The 21584-nt window shown below is 38.1% G+C and overlaps 1 protein-coding gene and 1 long non-coding RNA gene across 5 annotated transcripts; both read right to left on the bottom strand.

Moving 5' to 3' along the window:
• Positions 1-928: 928 nt before the first annotated feature.
• LOC120443018 lies at positions 929-3937 on the bottom strand. Its single transcript, XR_005615069.1, has 2 exons — positions 2886-3937; positions 929-1672 (listed from the first exon to the last, which is right to left on the bottom strand). It is a non-coding gene; the product is annotated as an uncharacterized LOC120443018 (long non-coding RNA).
• A 140-nt stretch (positions 3938-4077) lies between these two features.
• cep78 (centrosomal protein 78) lies at positions 4078-17017 on the bottom strand. 4 transcript variants are annotated; one of them, XM_031750159.2, is made up of 17 exons: positions 16904-16981; positions 15272-15325; positions 14354-14622; positions 14078-14253; positions 13853-13925; positions 13645-13748; positions 12974-13148; positions 12754-12867; positions 12378-12442; positions 11965-12067; positions 9542-9656; positions 9266-9308; positions 9039-9182; positions 8847-8924; positions 8050-8231; positions 6204-6351; positions 4078-5865 (listed from the first exon to the last, which is right to left on the bottom strand). In XM_031750159.2, exons 3-17 carry the CDS (start codon positions 14613-14615, stop codon positions 5269-5271), a joined length of 2379 nt encoding a protein of 792 aa, XP_031606019.1. In that variant the 5' UTR covers positions 14616-14622; positions 15272-15325; positions 16904-16981; the 3' UTR covers positions 4078-5268. The 4 variants fall into 4 exon arrangements, with proteins under 4 accessions (XP_031606019.1, XP_031606017.1, XP_031606018.1 ...); XM_031750157.2 differs by lacking the exon at positions 15272-15325 and having other exon boundaries at positions 16904-17017; XM_031750158.2 differs by lacking the exon at positions 15272-15325 and having other exon boundaries at positions 16887-17016.
• Between the last annotated feature and the right edge of the window lie 4567 nt (positions 17018-21584).

Below are 21584 nucleotides of genomic sequence, written 5' to 3'. Positions count from 1 at the left end.
CAAACAAACGTCATTAGTTGCATTTCTTCACTATTTACCTTTGGAGAGGTAAATCACACAGTGTTGTCACAGGGATGTGAGTTTGTTCCAAATAAATGTCCCCAGATTTTCCTATAGCAAGTCAACAATGGCCTACAGCCAGTGTTACATAATAATGAAGCAATCACTTTGATTATCCCGGCAAGACTCCAGGGCATGGTTAGCATGAGTGAGAGAAAAGACATTGCTCCTGTCAAACAAGAACAATGTGAACACAAGTTATCTGTTAATACTAGACTATTACACAAATGCTTCATGGACTTAAAAAAAACCTTTTATCATTCACATGTTCATGAGAAGACTTGATGTGTCAGCAGTTAAGACAACTGGTGCGTTTGATACTCGCCCCCACAGCATTTATTTATATTCATTTATTTATTTAGATATATTGTTTTACATATTTGTTATGTACCATATTTCAACTGATGATGTGGTGATTCCCTTTCTTTTCCATATTGTGGATTTAAACATTTCTGGAAAAAGTGCTGAAAGATAATATCATGTAATTTCCTCCGTGTACATGTTGATCTTGGATGATATTTTTGGCCCAGACAGAAGACATTTTGGCACCTTGTAGTAAAAATGTTCTGCAGAAATATTTGGAAGTGTGTCAGTTCTTGTTGTGCTTTCTTTTGTTAGGTAGGTTTTGCTACACAGTCTCCACCTTGGATTGTTCTCTGTGTTCCCTCATTCTCACCACTTAAATATTACAGCGTTGGAGCAGCTGTAGTTGTGGGTGAAGCCATAAACCTTAAAGGCAGGTTTCACATTGGTTTTTTTAACCCCCTAGCAGCGCTGAGTTTGAAAGTGCAGAGAATAGGAGTGTGTCCTATGGTAACAACAGCGATAACAATAAGCCAGGCTTGTAGAACTTTCTAGCACACCGGAAGAAACTGAAAAGCTAATTTACTTATCGTAGCGGCCTCGGTACATTGATAGTGAAACACTCATTCACAAATATGTTGCACTGTACACATGACAGCGGAGTTTTTATTACAGAGTCATAAAGTATTTTTCTCTGCATTGTCAGGCCTTTTAGGTGATCACTTTATGTTAATATTAAAGTCCACATTTGGTCGTTGATATTTTTCTTTCATGTTCTAAGCTCTACTGTATAGAGTCATGTATCTTGATACCAGAAAGCTGTTTCATATTTATTTGGTGAAAGTGAAATTTCTTGCTAAAAACTGTTAGAATGATTGCTGAATAGTTTGTGCGCATATGTGTGAACATGTTGCCTGCATTGTAATTAAACCATGACTGGCCTTCAATTGAAGAAAATTTCTTGTATTCACTCGCTACTATATCTGTTTATACACCGTACTGTGTCTTGACTCACTCCTTATTTCTTTATATTTTTGTAGGAAAATGGGAAAAAGGTGCAGCGATTATTTTAAAGAGTTTGAACAATTCTAATAAACTTGAAAGTCCAGATTTGGTAGGACCACCTTTCTTCTTCAACACAGCCTGAGCTCTCCAGAAAAGGTCTCCAGACTTCTTGAAGGACATTGTTCCATTATCCATTAACATGGTCCCACACTGCTTCAGCGATGTTGAGGTCTGGCCTCTCAAGACCAATCCATGTGAGGTATGCTGTTATTGCATTGACAGTATGTTGGACATCACTGCCACACTGAAAAGGAAAACAAAACAAAACAATGTCACTCGGATGCTTTCCAGATTGCATGGTGGAGGAAAATCTGACCATACTTTTCTGAGTTAACAATTCTGCCAAGTTTGACAGGATCCCTACTGTCAATGGCTGAAATGTAGCCTCAAATCACGACAGACCCTCCACCATATTTTACACATGGCTGTTTGCGCTCAAACTGATATCACTGTGTTGGTGTTGTTCCTGGAGCAAAAAAACTAATGTTGGTTCATGTTTAACACTGTAAAGTGGCCAATCACATTGTAGTGATGTGATAGTTTTGCAACATTGGAATCACCATCACACCACACACCAAACCATAACCCTAACCACTTTCACATCTTAATCCCTAACCCTAACCCTGACACTAACTGTCCACTTTTTTCCTGACTCGACATTAGCTAAGTTTTCTTTTTTCTTTCCGCAAAGTATGACATCATAATAATGTGATTGCTCAGATGCAATGTTGGTCTTGAACAAACATTATGTTGATCTAGGAACAACACCAACACACGAGTATCAGATAGACCACTGTAGACACTCACTGTTGTACCTTGCTCCCGACTTTCTCCCTGCATACTAACCTTGGTTTTTTTCCCCCTTGTTTCCCTTCCCTGAATCAACTAATGAATCAACTGAAAGGTCAGCCACAACTCCCAGTGTCTGTTTCAGGTCTTTGCTGGATTTTTCATATTTTTTATCAATATGATTTTCAGATTCATGTGTTAGAGACATTTTTTGTTTTAGGCCATTCCACTTTTGTCCTTCACGTATTCAGTTTTCTTAATTTTTTAAATGATACTCTGCAGATGATGCCAAGACATATTCCAAGAGATCAGCTAATAGCTCTGTGGGAATCACCTTGTTGGTGCAAAACATGTATTTTATGTGTCAAACCTTGTTAGGTTTTGCATTTGTTATAGGTTAAAAATAAAAGCAATTTCCTGAAAATGGTCAAGACTGGACTGGAAACAAATTTTTAAAAAGCTAACGTGCAAAGAACCATTTTGAAAAACCCCAGAAAGCCTGAAGAACTATTGCTCAAGATCACTTTAAAAATGACAAAAAAAAGTCTGGCTCCTTGGAAGCACAATATAAAGACATGAGTTGTGCAGCACAAGTTTAGATAAACTAAACACCTTAACTCCCTGAAATCTCAGCCAAAATAAGAGATACCACAACCAAAATCTTTTACCATAGAAAATTGTTTGCTCCAGTTTCTCCACTTCCAGAAATTCTGCTGGACCCTGCAGTGGACTTGAAGACTGCAACACTGCTCATCAGGATACAGCTCTGACTGTAACTACAGATCCACATTAGAGAAAAGACACTGGAAACAAACATTAAACTTTAGAAGCACAAGAGCATCCTTGAACACTAAATATAAAGAAATGAAGAATGGGTCACAACTTTGCACATTACTGTAAATTTTTAATGTTTTGAAAAGAAAAGTTTCAAATGAGGAAAATTTTATCAAAAACAAGCCAAATGGGAATTTTAAAGGATACAAGAATTTTTCCGCATTCAATCTGGTGCAGTATGTTTACAACTAATCCCATATGAAGGTTTTTATAAAGTGTTAAAATGATCCTACTTTAAGATCGAAGTCTGGTGACTTAATTGATGAAGATAAATTTAAAAAAGAATACTAAATAAACTGAACAAACTATGATCATTATTTCCAAACAGAACTATTAAAGTGCAAATGAGTCATTATGGCAACAGAACCTCAGAAATAGAACTTTTCTTGCACAAGATACTTGCTTAATAACTTACTCACTATCCTTTCACAATCACCACACCCTAGGTTAGCAAACCAGTAAACAATGAGAACAAGTTCAGCTAGTTCTATTTGGACACAGGTTAACTTTAATTCTTAGAGCAATAAAGTCAATAAACAAAAAGATGAGTTAACGATACTTGTTATAAAGTGATATCTAAAATATTGGAAATCTAGTAACCACCATAGCCGAAGCAGCAAATCTCTTTAGTGTTTGTTGATAAATTCAATTTTTAAATAAAGAGATCAGAGGAGGTGCAGTGTTGTGCAGAAATGCTGCATCCCCGTGAGCACAGTTATACTAGCGGCATGACACCAGATTGGCTACAAATTCAGCCTATCAGCCAAAACATACAGTCACAGAATAACAGGGATTTCAGAAATATGAGCAAAGTCTGGGATTTTGCTGGAAAGTTGGAAAAAGACTGATATCACTCCATTTCATGTCTCAGACGTCACAAACAGAAAAAGTCGAAATGAACACTTACTGATCACAACTACTAGACGATATCCCCCCCCCACCCCCCACCCCCACCCAAAAACAAATTAAAAAAGTTACAGAATTAATGTAATTCATCAACGTATTTTGTATATTTCTGTATTCCAATTCATTCTGTGTCAAAATATCTGGAAACATATAAAAAATGAAACTGAAATTGAAAGCTTTATGCACAGTGTCACATCTCCAGAGATCCGTTCTGTTTTCAGTTGATGTTTGGTGCTTACGTGTTAGGATAATGTGCACATGCCAAAAGAACATCATGTTCTGCACTTACCCACAAAAGTCACGCTTTGCTCACAGTGACTCAGGACTCCAAAAAAACCCCAAAACTCTCGAGTTTAAATCTTCACACAAACAATATTTCAAAAGTACTTTAGTTGTTTTCCCAGCAGGGATTTTATTTTCTTACCTTTGTGACACTTTAAGTTGGATTTTGAGAGAAAAAAAAAAAGATGGTTACTGACAATGAGAATAAAAGTTATGTCAAGGTTGCATTACTCAGTAGGCAGCTGTTCCTGTGGTTCATATCAGATGGAAGATCACACTGACTTTAAGTCATTAAATATTAATATTAGTTCTCTGTATTGCACATAAAGAACAAACAGTTTATGTCTGAGCACATGTTGAAAATGCTAAAGTTTAGAATAACCCATTAACAATCGCAGAACACTTTATTAGGTGTTGCAAAATAGTTTATTATAAACTAAATTTAAAGCAGAATAACAGGAACATTATACTGTGCCATTATACATCATAAAGCCTTAAAAAACTCTAAATATATCAAAAATCTGTCATTTAAAAAAAATAGCTTCAATGTCCAAAGCTACAACTGAGTAAGAGGACATGTGAAACAAGGAGTAACATTTTGCTTAAAGCTCCCATGCAATGCCTTGAGATTGTAAACTTTCTAGTATTTGACGGATCGCTACATGAATCAGGATTATACTTGAAGAAACCGAGTTACAGATTTGAGAATGTCGCACTGAATTAAACTGTTATACTGCAGATTCCCTGCACTTTATGAAAAAGGTCAATAAGACTGTAAATGTAAATCTAAAATGTAAAAACAATAATATAAGGCTCATTTTTATCACTTATTTATTTTGGTTTAAATGAAACAAGATGCTTTTAAAAACATCGTTTCCCTAAACTGTAATGATTTGGACTGAAAATGCAAAAAAATAGAACAAAAAATTTATGAAGGTGACAAAAAAAATCTACAACCTAAAATCAGCAAAAATCTAAACTTAGAAGAAAAGGCACTGACACACAGGGACAAAGTTCATGGTCGGCTGGTTACGATTCATTATCTGACTGAACCCCCAGACTCTCCAGAGATCTGACCTGCTGTAGAGCGCCTCTCCTAGAAGGGGCTTTCCTCTCTGACCCTTCTGATCCTGACTGACCAACTGTCACCAGCCTTCCTTTCCCCCTGTTCCTTGACCCTACTGATCCTACAGACTCTTCTTTGTCACTTAAAATGTCACTAACACTTGCAGACGAACCACCATGAGATCCATTGCTATGGGAAGCACGGTTGTAAGCGTAGCTGTTGCTGAAGCTGTATCCATGGGAACTGTTGTTTCTGTGAGAGTTGCTGTTGCTCGTGTTGTGGCTCGGCCTAGTCTGGGAAGTTTTACCAAAAGAAATATTATCAAAGGACTTTTGGCTATAAAAACTACGTTCAGAGCCTGAGTCATGCTGGGTGTCAGGCTTTGAAAAATTATTTGCTTCTTCTACATCCACAACAGCACTTGCTGATGGTGCAGAAGCCCGAGTGAAAGTTACATCAAGTGACCTTTCTTTATGAAAGGCTGCTCTATTTGGGGATGGAGACTTGTGCAAGCTGGTGTCAGACAATCCAACGGGGGCGGCAGATGGGGCACCTCCTACCTAAAAACCAGAAATTCAATTTGATGAGACAATGTGGAAAACAATTCTATTCTAACTATTCTAATCAAAACTCTTAATTACTAAACTAAAACTGAAATAACATTAATAATGTCTCATTAATCTACACTTATGCTTGATGTGGTTACAAATCAAATGTTCACCATTATCACAGAGGGCAAGTCTACAGTGCTGTGAAGCAATGATTTATTTATCCACAATTAAATATCTGTGTACAGATTTGTGCTCTTAAAGTGTTTCAAAGGCTTATGCAAACTTTAAAATATTCACCTCACCTGCAAACGGAACATGCTTCCAAAGTTTGCTTTGCATATTCTTACCAAAGACAGAGCATCGATCCCGTAATGCCCTGCGGGCGGTGATGCCGCTCCATGCAAAAGTGGTTCTATTGTGGAGGAAAGCTGAGGTCTTCCCAGAGGCTGAAAATCTGACTTGTCAATTCCAGCCATTGAAGCTAGCTGACCTAAGCTACAAAAAACAAAAAAAGACATGCGATCTATTAAAAATGAACATCCAGAGTAGATAACCAGCTAATACCAGCCTACCTTTTTCCTACAACAAAAGCAAATAAAAAAATGATTATGGTAAGATGTGACTAAAATGATAAGATATTGGGTAAGAAAAAAGAGCGAGTCAGAGGGACTTAAGTATACACCAGATGCTTTAAGTATACCTGTTCAACTGCTTGTTAATGCAAATATCCAAATCAGCCAGTGGTTGCAACTCTATGCATCTAATCACATAGACACAGTCGACCTGCTGAAGTTCAAATGATCATTAAAAATGAGGGGAAAAGTTGATTTAAGTGACTTTGAACGTGGCATAGTTGTTGTTGCCAGAATGGCTGAGAAATCCACAAATTCTCAGTCTACTGGGATTTTTCACTGGTGGTGTCACAGTGTGGGGGGATATTTTCTTTAACCCCTTTTATACAGTAACTGCACCACAGCTAATCTGACTACTCTCGCTGATGCCTTTATGATCCCAGTGTACTCACCTTCTGATGGCTGCTTTTAGCATGATAACGTCATATTAGTCTTTGAACATGACAATGAGTTCACTGTACTCAAATAGTCTCCAGTCACCAGATCTTAATCCAGCAGAGCACATGTTTGCTTAATCTATTCTATTAATAATTAAGGTAGTTCTGAAAGCAAAAATGGGTTCAACCTTGTGCTAGAAGATGCACCTAACAAAGTGGCTAGTGGGTTTATTTTAGATTTTAAAAATGTCCAGAATGATAACCTGATTGAACGAGTGGCTGACTCAAAGATGACTGCAAAATTATACCTAACCCATGGGCTTTGGTTTCCATATATTAATCCAAGAAATGACAATGACAAACCTAGAGACAAACCTTTCGCTCTGAATTAAACCCGTCCCGTCAGAATTAAACTGCAGAATGAATATCAAATTGGCCAATATCAAAATTAACTTCAGATATCTCCGAAAGAAACTGAAATCTAAGATGCACAGCTTTTTAAAATATCACTAGTCTAATATTTTAGAAAATACACCTGTTTGACATCTTATCCCAAGTCAAATACGAGCCATCAGCCTCAACCATTCAAAGCCATTAACTACACAACCTACGGTTTTTCCAAACATAACAATTTAATGATGCATCACTAACAGAAGTGTGTAATCTGAGTATATGCTCTTTCTATACCACTTGAGAGAACTTACTCTTACAGACCACATTGTTACACTTTAAAAGATAAGAGCTACAATAATAAGCTGCTTCATCATGCAGCTGAAATATTAAAGCTACACAAGAGTTTACTCACAGGGTGCCAGACTGTAATACAAAAATCTAGCAAACACTTTTCTGCAATGTTTTGTACGATGCACAAAGATCACTTTTAAAAAAATAAAATATAATAAATAACTGTAGGTATCGTCCTAAAAAACACATTAAATGTAAAGTGATGAAGCAAAAACGTGACAAAGGGAAGAAATAGAATTAAATATAAACTACTTAAAATGGGGATCCAGTTAAAACAAAACTAAAGGGCAAATTAAAAGGTCAGTGTGGCTCAAGAAGTGGAAAAAAACACCCATACATAATGAAACTGAAAGCTTTTTAAAAGAACAGATTTTCAGTAAACCACGTAGGTCCTGTGACAATGGTGGCATTTTGTACTGGCTGCTATTGAAAATACCCACCCAGCATCTTTGAGCAAATCCAGGAAAGCGTGAAACTTAGTGAATGATGTCTCAATGCTCTCCAGAATTGCCTCATCTTCAAGAGCACTGGAAGCTGGTGGTGCTAATGCAGAGCCACTGGCACCAAGTGCCTCTGACAGGGAGTGATTGGCATCTCGAAGTCGAGCATTCTCCAGCTCATACTGAACAGAAATTAAATAAAGAATACAGGGACAGCTTGGCACAGTCTTATTTATTCATTTAAAAAAAAACAAAAAAACACGACTGTTCAATAAAACTGATTGTTTAATAAAGAACAAGATGCTGCATTACTTCATGAAAAATCAATAAGTACCTCCCACCTGACTCACAAAGAATCACACTGTTTTTCTATAAACAACTTTGAGCATCAAATAACATTGGAAATAACACAGTTTCAACAGCAAAGGTACACCAATTTAAACCAACAGGCTGTTTTCTGTTAATTCCCTGGAGTAAATTAAAAAAAACCTTTAGAATTGCAGCCACTAGAATGTATCTCTCTTGCACTTATGCAGTTATGAGGGCTCAAAATTGCTGGTCAAAAATAACGGGATTTTTAAAAAATGCAAAATTTTGACCTATTTTTGTGCATTTCAAGGGTCTATGACTTGGAACATGTTGGTAAAATTAATTTTCAAAGATTTTAAAAAATCAGCTGATTCTGAGGGGGTTGATGTTCTGTGGATTTTTAAATGATTAAAACTTGCAATAAAGGAAAACATGAAAAACAAATAACAGGCATAAATTTATCTGTATGTATTACAGATTTTATTTACCTCCATGAGCCTGGACTCAGCCTTCAGTCTGGCCCTCCGCTCTTCTCCGAGCCTCATACGGCACTCTTTTAGCTCCATCTACAGGGCATGGATCAGAAGAGCAGTGTGTGAGGTGGTTTTGTTTAATGAACTCTTTACAAACCACATCTTTGACTTTAGAAGCAGCAAAAACACATTACAAAAACGACTCACCTGCATTTGTTCAAACCTCTGTGCAATGACTCTGTCCTGACGATTAAGAGAAGATGGTCTCGGTTCCACTTCCACCACTTCCTCTTCATCATCCTCCTCTGCCTCTGAATCCGACTCCATGGTAACTTTCACTGTGGCTGCACCCTAATAAGATATTAACATTAATGCTGCTGTTTAGGGCTCTTTAGCCATTACGCTGCATTACACACAGACACAAGACAGCTTACCTGAAAGCTATGGTCTGTTACAGTAATTCCAGGAGGCAAACCTCTGCAGAAGCAAAAACATAATATTAGTCTCTACATCACTATAATAAACATTGAATGCTTTTTAAACATATTATTACATTCCCTACAGGTTTCCATATGCAAAAAATAAATAAATTTCCAGACCCCAAAACACACACACAATCCAAACTATCTTCCAAACTTATTAATGGAATATAGTTTTTGTTGTTTGCTTGTTGTTTCTTCTGAACTGTAAACTGGTGAACATTTCTTCACCTTTGGCGTCCAGCTCGTGCAGCAGCACGCCAAGGCACATGGGGGGTGCGTGATGGCTTAGGTTTCAGAGCAGCAGCTGAACTCCGTCCTCCAGGAGATGGTCCTTTATGAGTGGCTGCAAAGAGCAGACATGTCCATGAATTCTGAGAAACTTCACCTCTAAGAAGGGTGCAGCGTTGTGGATGCAAAATCCTCAAAGTATTATGAACTGTACTTTATCACCATGTATTAAAAGTGCCTTGATGTGTCTCTTGTGATTTGGCATTAAAGAAAGGAATAATAATCAATCCATCCAAGTCTTTTGCCTATCCAATTCAGGGACGTGGGGGGTCTGGAGTCTATCCTAGGAGTCTTAGGGCGAGAGGCAAGGTACACCCTGGACAGACGGCCAGTCTGCCACTGGGCTAACACATAGAGATAGACAACCATTTGCACTCACATTCACACATATGGGCAATTAACCATCATCAATTAACCTAACCCCACTAACTGCATGTCTTTGGACTGCAGGAGGAAGCTGTAGTACCTGGAGAGAACCCACACAAACATGGGGAGAACATGCAAACACCACACAGAAAGACTCTGGCCTGGTAGAGGAATTGAACTGAGGACCTTGCTGTGAGGCAACATTGATCAGTGATCTTCACTTTTTTATACCAATATTACTGATAAATCTTTGCTCACAGAAAATTGTTAGGTTCCCCCCAATAATAACACAAGATATGTGCAAAATAGTGGAAATTATTATAATGGCCAGCAGAACACGTGTGGGCTTTCCATGAATTAATCAATGCAAAAATTATAAGAATTACATGCTTTGTGAAACTAGCAGATATTACTTACTTCTAACAAACAGGGTATAAACATCACAAGCAAATAGATGAAAGACTAATTAATCTAGGTGAGTATCTACGGAAACTCATCCTATAAATAAGGGCAAAGTCAACTAAACCATAATCAAACACATCACAAATTCAAGATTATTTTTGCACCTATCAGCAGGAGCAACAAAATAAAATGGCAATGAATTCAGTCCTTACCATGTCTCCAGATGACTCAAAAATTTAATTTGAGAAGATGAAAAGATACTGAGAGTAAGCAATACTAGCTCAAACAGACTGAAAGAAATGCTCCAGTGAATTTACACTGCACACACACATGCACAAAAACCCAACACAAAACAGAGAAATGTGCCTATGCTCATAAAAATAAATTAATAAAGGTCTGTTTTTTAATAGGCTGATTTAAGGGGTACAACCAGGAATACTGAAATTACTGTGTTTTGTCTGACTAGGGCAGTGGTTCCCAAAGTGTGGGGCCCGCCCCCTAGGGGGGGCGCAGAGCTATTGCAGGGGGGGCGCGGCATGAAAAGAGAAAAAAACAAAAAAAAAACAAAAACAAGGCTTGGACACTGCTAGCACGGGGCGCCCACACAAACGCAAAGCAGGAGATGAAGCATCGCTGAATATGTTTCCAAACCAACTTCATTCTAAGCCAAAGACTAGAAAATATGGTGAAGCATATCTTCCTTTGGCTTCACCTGCCTAAGTGCTGAGGTAGGTCTCCCTGCAGAATTAGTTTTCCTGCATCGAGAGCAGCGCTGGGCTGTTCAAATCACGGACAAACAGTATCCCACAGTTGTTTATGTTTTTGAACCCATTTTGTAGAGGGTTTTTTTGAAAAATGTATTGATAGCAATGTTGAACATTATTACACAGGAAAAAAAACAACTACATGTAAAATAATTACACCGTGATGCCTCTGCCTTTCTAAATGCAGGGACAGTAATGGCCTGTATATGTAAGCCTGTAAAACCTGAAGATAGTCAGATTAACAGTAACAGTATTTTGTCTCTATCTGCCATTCTGCAATTCATCTCATGTAAACAATAACGTGGCGCACAGTGTGACGTGAAAAAGGCACATCCCTTTGATATTGCGTGACGAACTCTGTATTCCTTGTCCACACGTAAACGCAAAAAAAAGGAGTTTTAAAAATCTCCGTTCTCGGTGATTCGATACGCCGTTTACATGTGCCCGAAACAGCTGCGCGCGCGTCAAAAAATACCCGTGTAGGTGCGGACTGAGCGTAAAAGAGTTGGTAGTTTATTTTCTTACTACCTGTAATTTATTGCAGATTATTTGTATTTGCTTAATTGTTTAATAAATGTTTGAGGTGTGAAATAAACCGCAATGGAGCAAAATATGGGTGGTGTGGTTGAAGGATGTGTTTGTGCGTGTGCGTGCGCGCGTGCACGCGCGGGGGTGGGGGGGCGCGAACATTTTTCTTGTTAAACAAGGGGGGGCCCAGCAAAAAAAGTTTGGGAACCACTGGACTAGGGAGACAATAACATGGAGTTACATGCAGTCTTCCAGTGTTTATGTGGAACATGGAACACGAAAAATGTATGTATACATAAATACCTATTCTAAATGCAGCTTTCCCTCTGACTGTACTGGGTAATGCTCTCCTCCTTGGACCACAAGCTCTCTGTGGTTCTGATGCTGCAGGCTTGATCCAGCAGTACTATAGGAGAGCATAAGGAAGACACATGGATACAAATACACCACCTACAGCAATGGTCCCCCCCCCAAAAAAAAGTTCACACCCCACAACTTTTATCAGTGAATAAGAATAAAAAAGGAACCAAGCTGAATTCTACTTAAATAGAAATAAACACAATAGCATCAGCTAACTTTTATTTATTTACTTTCTCTGCAAATAGAAAGAATCTCATTTAGTCACTGTAGTTACACTTTTATGTTGTTTGGTGCCATTACAATTTTAGAACCAGTAAAAATTGTTTTCTCTTGGAATATTTCTCCCAAAAACTTACCTCTGGTGACTGTCCATGACCATTCATTAGTACTTTCTCTATTATAGTTTTAATTAGGAGTTTATCTGAAAAGAAAACACAAAAACAGTGAAGATTCAGTACCAGAAAAATTCATAGAAATTTATGTTTCGTGGTTTTAGAGATAAACTACTACATGACTGATGTAATTACAGCATTACTCAAAGGATTTTTCTACAATTGGAAAGGAACATGCACACACAAAATTTGGTTTGCATTGATATGTAAAATGGAAACGTAAAAACAAACCAGCTCCAGCAGTGGAACGAACAACATATTTGATCAGATTGGGAAAAGTGTTATTAAGTCTGGAAACAAACAAGAAAGTGCTATTGCTTTGACTGAGGTAGCAACTTACCAACTAATGGGTTACCACGGATATCCAGAACACACAAAGAAGAATTTGTTTTCAAGGCTTCTAGCAAACGACGAGCGCCTTCGTTGGAAAGACCACATCTTTGCAGGTCCACAGCTGTTTTACAAGCCAAAAATCAGAAACAGAAATCCTTTCAAAAATTTGTACAATAAGGAAAACAAACAAACACAACCAAACACTACAAACTCACAAATCTACTAACCTTTAACCCAGAGGTCTTCAGCAAGTTCACTTGCAAGCGCCGCAGCACCCCGGTCCCCAATTAAAGTGTTACAGTTAAGTGTGACACGGCGAAGACCTCCCATACCCTCAAACTGCGGCTGTCGATACCTCAGAGACTCCGCCCACGCCGTACCATGTCTTTGCATACCCTGATGCTTTAAGATAAATAAAAGGATTCTTACAAAAGTTGTGATGAAAAATTTAAGACTCTGCCACTTCTATTACTGAACGAAAAGGCCCACAAGTCTTATTCTGTCTTTTATCTTTTATTACAAAATGTTCTGACTGACTGATAATTTCTCTCTTTAAATCTTCTAGGCTTAAGCTGCATATACACTGGAAGCGATTCAAGGCCACGTTTTGACTAGAGACCATAGAAAGTGAACAAGTAAAATCGCTTCCAGTGTGTATACAGCTTTACACCCTCTGTCAAAAAACATGCTGCTGTAATCTGTACTGCTGTTTGACCTCTTGCAAAGGTAAACTAATTCATAAAGACTACCTGCTTGTGTGCACCTCAATTTTTTTCAGATTTCCCGAACAAACCTTTTTAACAATTATTATCTGGATAGTTTACAATTATGAAATAATTATCTCCCAATAAAAGAATAAAATAGACTGCTAGATGACACTGAAAATCAAATACTATACCTTGATAATATTGGCCATGTGCTCTGCCCCCCTCCAGGTAAGACTGCATCCACTAAAATCCACTGTCCTGATGTTAGTAGAATACTTAACGCTTTGGCAAATGACTAAAACATATTGAAACATATAGAACACACAGTTACACAGGTAACATACAATACAAACTCCTTTCCTGAACAAAATTAGGAGACAGTGGTATAATTGCACATACCCTCTAAGCCCTCATCACTGATTGGACAGTTAACCAGAGATAGGTTTACCAAGGAAGTGCTTTTTGCCAAACCCTAGATTAGGATAATTTCAACAAAGAGCTTGTTTTAATAAATGTCCATTCTAAGAGTGAACAAAAAAGCAACAAACACAGAAAGAGTTCTGAATAACATTTTAAAAAATGAAATAGTTACAATGCTTTGCTTTTAAAATGCTCTGCTTTCACCTTTGTCAGGGTGATGAGGTCCCTTTCTCTCAGTGGAAGTCCATTGAGCTGCAGCGTCTTGAGGTTGGGAGAGACAGTGAGGCACTCTCTGAGGGCCTTGCACAGCTTTAACGTCATATCCTTGGAGCGAATAGCTGGAATCTTCCTCCTGAAGCTAGACTTAAGATATCTTCTATCTGAAACCAGGGGTGACATTGTTGTTTTAAGTAAAATCTGAAAATCAACAAGTTTCTAACATAGACAATTAAGATTGTATTAACTGTTTCAATAACTTACCTGCCTCTCCAGAAGCCAAACTAGCTTGGTGTGTGCTACTTATTGCTATGTGGTGCAGGTGTTTGTTAATGGATATAGAGCTGAGAACGGGTGGCCAGTCTGTTAGCTTCAGCTTGTCTCCATTAAAGTCCAGCATCCCTTTGTTGAGGTTCATTTTAACTGCAGGAAGGGGGACAGATTCCTGCCTGGCACAGGCAAACTCATAGTAAGCCATAAAGTCCTGAGCACCCTGCCGCCGAATCTGAGCGCTGTCCTGGACCATCTTTGATCTAGGAATAAAAATATTCAAAATAAGACAAAGAGAACTATGTAAATGGGTAGGAATACTTCAAGATCACAGTAATGAAAAACAGCACACATCACTGCAACTTTACTTTTACACCATATCGTATTTTTCATACGATTGCTTCAATTTAAGTAGAAGATTCTCCTATTTCTGTGTATATGATTACATCTTTGTCTTCTTCCTTAAGCTGGTCCTTTCAAGGGTTGACACAGAGGATCATGTGCGTCCATCTCACCCCATCTCTAGCATCCTGTTCTGTCACACCAACCCTCTGCGTGTCCCCCTTTACTACACCAAGAACCTCCTCTGAAGTCTTCCTCTTTCCCTCCTGCCTGGCAGCTTCATATTCAACATCTTTTATCCAATATTGTCCAAACCACTCTCTAATTTCACCTCCAAAACAATTAACCTGAGCCGTCTTTCTGATATACTTTTCTAACCTTGTCTATCCTGGCCACTCCCAATGAAAAGTTAACATCTTCACCTCTGCTACTTCGAGATCGCTCTCTTGTCTTCTCCAAACCAAGCATCATTGGAGGTTCACTACGACCTTAGAAACCTTTGCTTTCACTGCTGTTATCCTTCTGTCACAAATCAACACCTGACACTCGTCTCCAACCACTCCACCCTACCTGCACTCGCTTCTTCACCTCTCTCGTGCGCTGTCCTTTGCTCTTGATTGTTGACTGCAGGTATTTAAATATATATATATAATTAGACATCTGCTGAAAAAGTTCTAATTCTTAAACACTATGTATCACTTGTAAACTGGTACATAAATTATTGTTTTGTTATTAATTATTTGAAAGTTTGAGGATTAATACATCATAACAATGATCCACAGAACTCCTCTGGTGTTCAAAACAACTTATATTTAAGATATCTTTTATTTTTATTATTATTAATCTCTGCCTCCCTTCTACAGTGCGTCTTCTGTCCCATCTTCCTCCCATCACCCCCTAGCAGTCGTGGCAATTACTGCCCCTAGCTGAGCTTAGTTCTATTGCAGGTTTCCGCCTATTAAATGGGACTTTTTTTCTTCCCACTGTCACCAAGTGCTTGTTCAAAGGGTTTTTTTGATTGCTTCAATTTTCTTTATATTATTGCACATCTCTACCTTACAATATAAAGCACCTTAAAGTGACTGTTGCTGTGATTTGTTGCTATAAAAATGACACTAAATTAAAATTGAACTGAATTAATTTACCAAACTTGTTCAACTTTATTTATTAACGTATTGCTATATCATAACATTTACAGACACAGCAATAAGTATATGGGGTGGCCATATGCGAGCCACTGAAAATATTGAGGTGGCACACCAAAAACAGAATTTACAGTTTTATTATGCTCTAGTTAACTTGAAAATATGTCAAAAAAGAGAGAAAGGAAAGAATTATATTCCTACTTAATTTCCTGCTATTAAAGTTTATATCACTGAAAATAGGGTAAATATGAAAACCAAATAAGATTTTGAAATCTATATTAATCACTTTTAGCTGATCAACTGATCGATTAATTGAGTGGAAGTCCCACGATGGCTTTACTGATTCTCAGCAGAGCTGACTAGAAGCAGCTTAAGATTCACTCTCCCAGACTGGAGTTAACTTTAACAGCAAACTTGTTCACGGAATACAAATAAATATTAGATCATCTAAGAGTGTGATCCGTTTCCTGTTTCTATGTTGGCCCTGAGATGCACAGTGATCTGTCCAGGGAATGGCACCAGCTTTTCTGCAACCTTATTACATTATTCCCAAGATAGGACAGTCTTTCCAGGGGGAGCACTGGGAGTGCCAGCAAATTTTGGGGGGTAGCCAGTGCCCCCTCTGGGCCCGCAGCAAAAATAAGCTATCAAGCTATTTCGATAGCTTTGTTAGAAACTGATGGCCAGTTGTCACTATTAAGCCAAGCCATAACCAGCCCTTCTTCTGAAGATCATACACAGACCACAAGTTTTCGTTAACCTTTCAACGTTAACCTTACAACAAAGCTAATCGTTGACTTTCACTGGTTTTGAATCTTCACCAATTATCTATGCACAGTGTAACCGCTTTCTCTCATTAAATGCAGGGCGCTAAGGTTAAACCAGTGGCGTTAGCTCAGCTCAGCTCCTAGCAACCAAAGACCGTCTATGCTAGCAGTGAATGTCAGCATCAGGGTCTAGAGCTGCTGTTTTTAATTGTGCCTTCATGCATTACACGACTGGATTTAATCAAAATAAAACAATATAATGTACTTTCATACCCAACTAAAGACTATACCGTCGCGGGACTGATGTGTGACTTTTCCTCGACGCTGCTTGACAACTTCGGCGGTCTGTTATTGTTGACAACATAAACGACCGCTCAAAAGTGGCGCTGTAGTGCCAGCAAACCCACGCCCACTTCTTCCTCACTGTGCCATTTGCAGCTCTAGCCAGAGATCTGCTGCCATCTATCAAAGCGGAGCGGTAAAACATACCACAGGGAGTCGCAACCAATGACTGTATAGTCATAACCTATTTAGAGAAGTTTGAGTGCATAATAAACTATCCAGTTATAAAACAGATGACGAACCTCTTGAGACGTCTCAAGAAGACTATGATACTTCAACATGTCATTACAAAGAAATCAAAGAAGTTAATCTGCATTCCCCACTGGGCCTAAATTTTAGGAAATAAATGTGTACAATAACCGTTTTGGCTAAGCAAAATTGTGCAAAAATGGATTTGGAGTTAAATGCATTAATAAAGATATCCCTATTCTGGTAAATCAACTACTCCTAGTTGAATGAATGTGGTGTAAAAAGTTTCTTTAATTCTAAGGGGCTGATGCATGGTGCCATTTATAGTTAAACTGTGGATGCTCCCATTCTTAAATCCTATAGTGATTTTTCTACTTAAAGGAGCACACAGCAACTCTCCATATCCTGTTTGGGTGGAACAGCCACAACCTTCGATCACGTCATTCTAAGAAGTGAATTCAGTGAAACAGTCGTCTATGTGATCATTTCCTTTTTGGTCATTTTGTTGACTGCTTTAGCACTACCTTTACGAGATTTTGAAGCATTTTGAAAGATTTCAAGATTTTGAAAGTTGTCCAGGATGAGACAACGAACTTTCTTTCTTGGGGCCATCAATCAGGTGGCACGTCTCACGTGTAAGAAAGCATTGTCTTTTGTTTGGCAGACTGCAGAGAAAGGCTGCATTGAGCAGTTGTGTTTGTTGAATGTAAGATAAACAGATTTGTGAAATATTTTCATATCTAATCTTGATTAATGGGTGGCATGGCAGAGTTTCTTTACTCAGGAGGATTTGTGAAGTAGCTGGTCTGTTGGTGGTGATCAAATATTGTGGGGTGTGCCGAGTTCCTGTTGATGCTCACTCTAGCTTATTTCAGAGCTTTGTCTTTCAAATATTTCAATTAATAATATCTTTTAATATTTATATCTACTGATGTCTTGAATATGAATAAGATTTTACTGGTCCACATACCCAGTTCAAACCCCTACCCACTGATTTTAAGTGTGATGCTCACGACTTTACCTGAGCTGAGTGCCACTGGACTGACACTCACTTGTATGGTATGACATGAAGAGCTCACAAGTATATGAACAAGAGGTACAAAATCTCACTCACAAACCTCATCAACTGCATAGAAACCAGTGGGCAGTAGAACTCATTCACAAAACAATGCTACCCTTTCTATAACACACAGAATAAGACATAAATATCTGCATTTTTCACACAGTACTACAGATTCTGTTTGCTTTCTGCTTTGACCGTGACGGTGCTAAAAGTTTCCAGGACTATCTTTCCGTCTTTCTTTTTCATCCCACATACACCATAAATCCAGATTCTTGTCAAAGCTGGTACAGTGACAGCTAAAGCTTTCTTCTCTGTTCCTGTAAACCTGACCTCTTCACCAAATTGAGGAGCATTTAAAGACAGAGCATGTGAATACATACAGGGTTTTCAATTCTTTCTGTCCCCAATAAAACTAAACCATATGCTCTCACATCCAAGACAGGAAAAATCAAGTATCTCTCTCTCTCTCTCTCTCTCTCTCTCTCCTATATATATATATATATATATATATATATATATATATATATATATATATATATATATATATATATATATATATATATATATATATATATATATATATATATATATATATATATATATATATATATATATATATATATATATGTTGTGGTTATAGCATCATCTCAGACTTTGTGTCTGAGATAATGTACGTTATTTATGACTAAAATGAAATGAAGTGAAAATGACATGAAACATGAGACTTGAGTTTGGCTGCTTTGACAGTTACAGGCTGCACTTTGAGTTGTTGTTTTTTTTGTTTTTTGTTTTGTTTGTAGAAACTGTTCTGTGGTCAACCCACAGAAGGGACACAAAGAGGCAACCTGTATTTTAGACCAGTGTACAGCGGTAGCTGTGAATCCTCTTGGTCTTGGAAGCCTCAATGACTCGGCTGAATTCAGTCCCAAACTTCTCACTAACACTGCACATATAGTGATGGTAAAAAATAAATATAGAACTTAAATATATAAAAAATACTTTTGCTTTCTGATGTTGTCAAAACACCCTTTCCCCTTAGCGTGTCCAGTGGTGCCAGTTAAGTTGAACACTGTTGCTAATGCCTGGAATGCCGCTGTGGTATCACAGAGTGAGTATGAGAGCTATTCCTCCTTGGCACGTAGACCTTACCAACCGTTACAAAAGAAACATCAGTAATTTGTGCACATTTAAGTTAACGCAAGTCAAATGTATTTATAAATCAGATTGAAAATCAACTCACATTGACAAAAGAAGTTTGTTTTTAAATGTATTTGGGAAAGTAATGATTTTATCTGTGCTTGCCTAAACTCTAGGTTGAATGCTTGTAACTGAGATAAGTGTATTGTTTGGAAGTCTATAGGCAACCTTCTGTAAGCATGAAAGGTCCTCTAATGATGAAAGAGACTTGTTGAAATATAGTTTCCCATATATATTCTGTTTTGAAAATAGATGTAATTTTGTATACTTGTTACTTATAGTTTAAACAATTTTAACAAAAACACCCACACGGGGAATTTTCAAGCATAAGTAAGGAAGTGAGGAGTGAAAGGCAAGAAAGGCAGAGCCACAGGTGGTTGAGCCAGGCCAAAAATTTTAACAGGACAGTCAAATGAACTAGGCTTAATGATTAACGTAGTTGATCCTTTAATCTGATGTCATGGTGCCATTGAACACAAGCATATGAATCAGCAGCAATGGAAGATGATACCATGGCCAACCCACTGACACACCTGAAACTACCACTGAAATCAAACAAAGGGAGAGAGCGAGTGAGGGACAGAAAGAACGCCTACTTAGAGGGGAAAGGCTGAATACTTAAGCATTTAGAATGGTGTGGCATTTTTTCCAAACAACATCCATTTGTGGTTTCCTAACTGGTGAAAGCAGATAAAGCTAAGTTGTAAATGAATTAGAAGTGCCAGTGATTCATCATCCACAGAAGCTGGAGAAACAGGAGATGGGGAAGAACTTGCAGTAAACACTCTATATTCACATTAAGAGCAGTAAACAGAATAAATACTTGTATTTTTTCTACAAACTCCAGACTTGGAATTTCGAGAACCACACCCAAGTTTGCCAAAACAATAACCAGGAGATAAGCATTTTCCTGCTGTTTCCATAAAGCAGCCTGTTCTGTTTAGACACTTTTGGCAAATTTAACTCTCTTATACAGTAATGTACACATATCAACATCATTAAACATCTGGTAGTCACATTGACTTTGGCAGCAGAGGTTTCCCTGAACTTCATCGATTGTGGGAAGACTGCAAAAGTAAAAAAACAGTGGCGTGCCACACACAGTGCCAAGATCTTGACATTATTTTTGAGGATTTTGTAGCGAACAGACTGAAGATATTGTTTTTCTACATTCTTAATAATTCCTAATAATTCTATACCCCTGCCTTAAAATACTCAAACTTTGTGTAATGATAAATGGATAAAATCAGCATTTTTGTCCATCAGTCTACACAGAACAATATAACAAAGATTTTCTTTTTTCCTTTTTTTGTATTGAAAATTAAAACTACTTTACAATAGTCTCCAGTCTCTCACTTTAGAACTTTCTAGAATGCATTTGGATTTATTTACACTTTTGCTTTTGCTTTTGAATTGTCTGAATGGGATTTATGATTTTCTTTTTTCGGTGGATCACGCAGCACTAATTCCATGTTGTGTTGGTTGCATGCTTCGGGTTACCTTTGTTACCTTTGTCAAGTTTAACAATCACAAAATTCAAAGGTCATTTGTTTTCTGGAGGAAAGACTTTCTTTAAGGATTGCGTCTGGCTTCCTCATTTTTAACCAGTCTCTGGTGCTGAGAAGCGTGCCGATGCTACCATCACTATCCCTGAAAGGATTCCCATCAGGATACCCAGAGATGGCAGTTGGTCTTGTAATTGGAAGGTTTCCGAGACTGGTCGTTGTGTCCTTGGGCAAGACACTTCACTCGTTGCCTACTGGTGGTGGTCAAAGGGCCCGGTGGCGCCAGTGTCCGGCAGCCTCGCCTCTGTCAGTGCCCCAGGCCAGCTGTGGCTGCAATGTAGCTTGCCATCACCAGTGTGTGTGAATGGGTGAATGACTGAATGTAGTGTAAAGCGCTTTGGGGTCCTTAGGGACTAAGTAAAGCGCTATACAAATACAGGCCATTTAGAATGACGTGATCGAAGGTTGTGGCTGTTCCTCCCAAACAGGATATGGAGAGTTGCTCCATAACTCATACCTTTTCCTGACATCCAGTGTGAATTATTTTACCTCGCAGCTCTAAAGGTCTCCTTTTTCTAAACTATATTCAATCAGTCTATTTGGACTAAGCTCTGGTCTAATCTAACAGATAAGTAAGGCAACAAGAATGAAACAATAAGTGGAAGAATGTTTTAA

This window comes from Oreochromis aureus, linkage group 12 (genome assembly GCF_013358895.1).
Source record: "Oreochromis aureus strain Israel breed Guangdong linkage group 12, ZZ_aureus, whole genome shotgun sequence".
Taxonomy (NCBI): domain Eukaryota; kingdom Metazoa; phylum Chordata; class Actinopteri; order Cichliformes; family Cichlidae; genus Oreochromis; species Oreochromis aureus.
Note: the sequence above shows the minus strand (reverse complement) of the source record. Positions and strands in the feature narration are given on the sequence as shown.

Bases quoted from the DNA above. Each gene is read 5' to 3' on its own strand.
- cep78 (XM_031750157.2), bottom strand. From the start codon at position 16,977: ATGTTGTCAACAATAACAGACCGCCGAAGTTGTCAAGCAGCGTCGAGG. The intron at 9,183-9,265 runs GTAAGCTGTCTT...ATATCTTATTAG, and splicing joins TAACAGACCATAGCTTTCAG to GGTGCAGCCACAGTGAAAGT. The intron at 6,352-8,049 runs GTGGGTATTTTC...TGTTTTTTGTAG, and splicing joins GATTTGCTCAAAGATGCTGG to CTTAGGTCAGCTAGCTTCAA.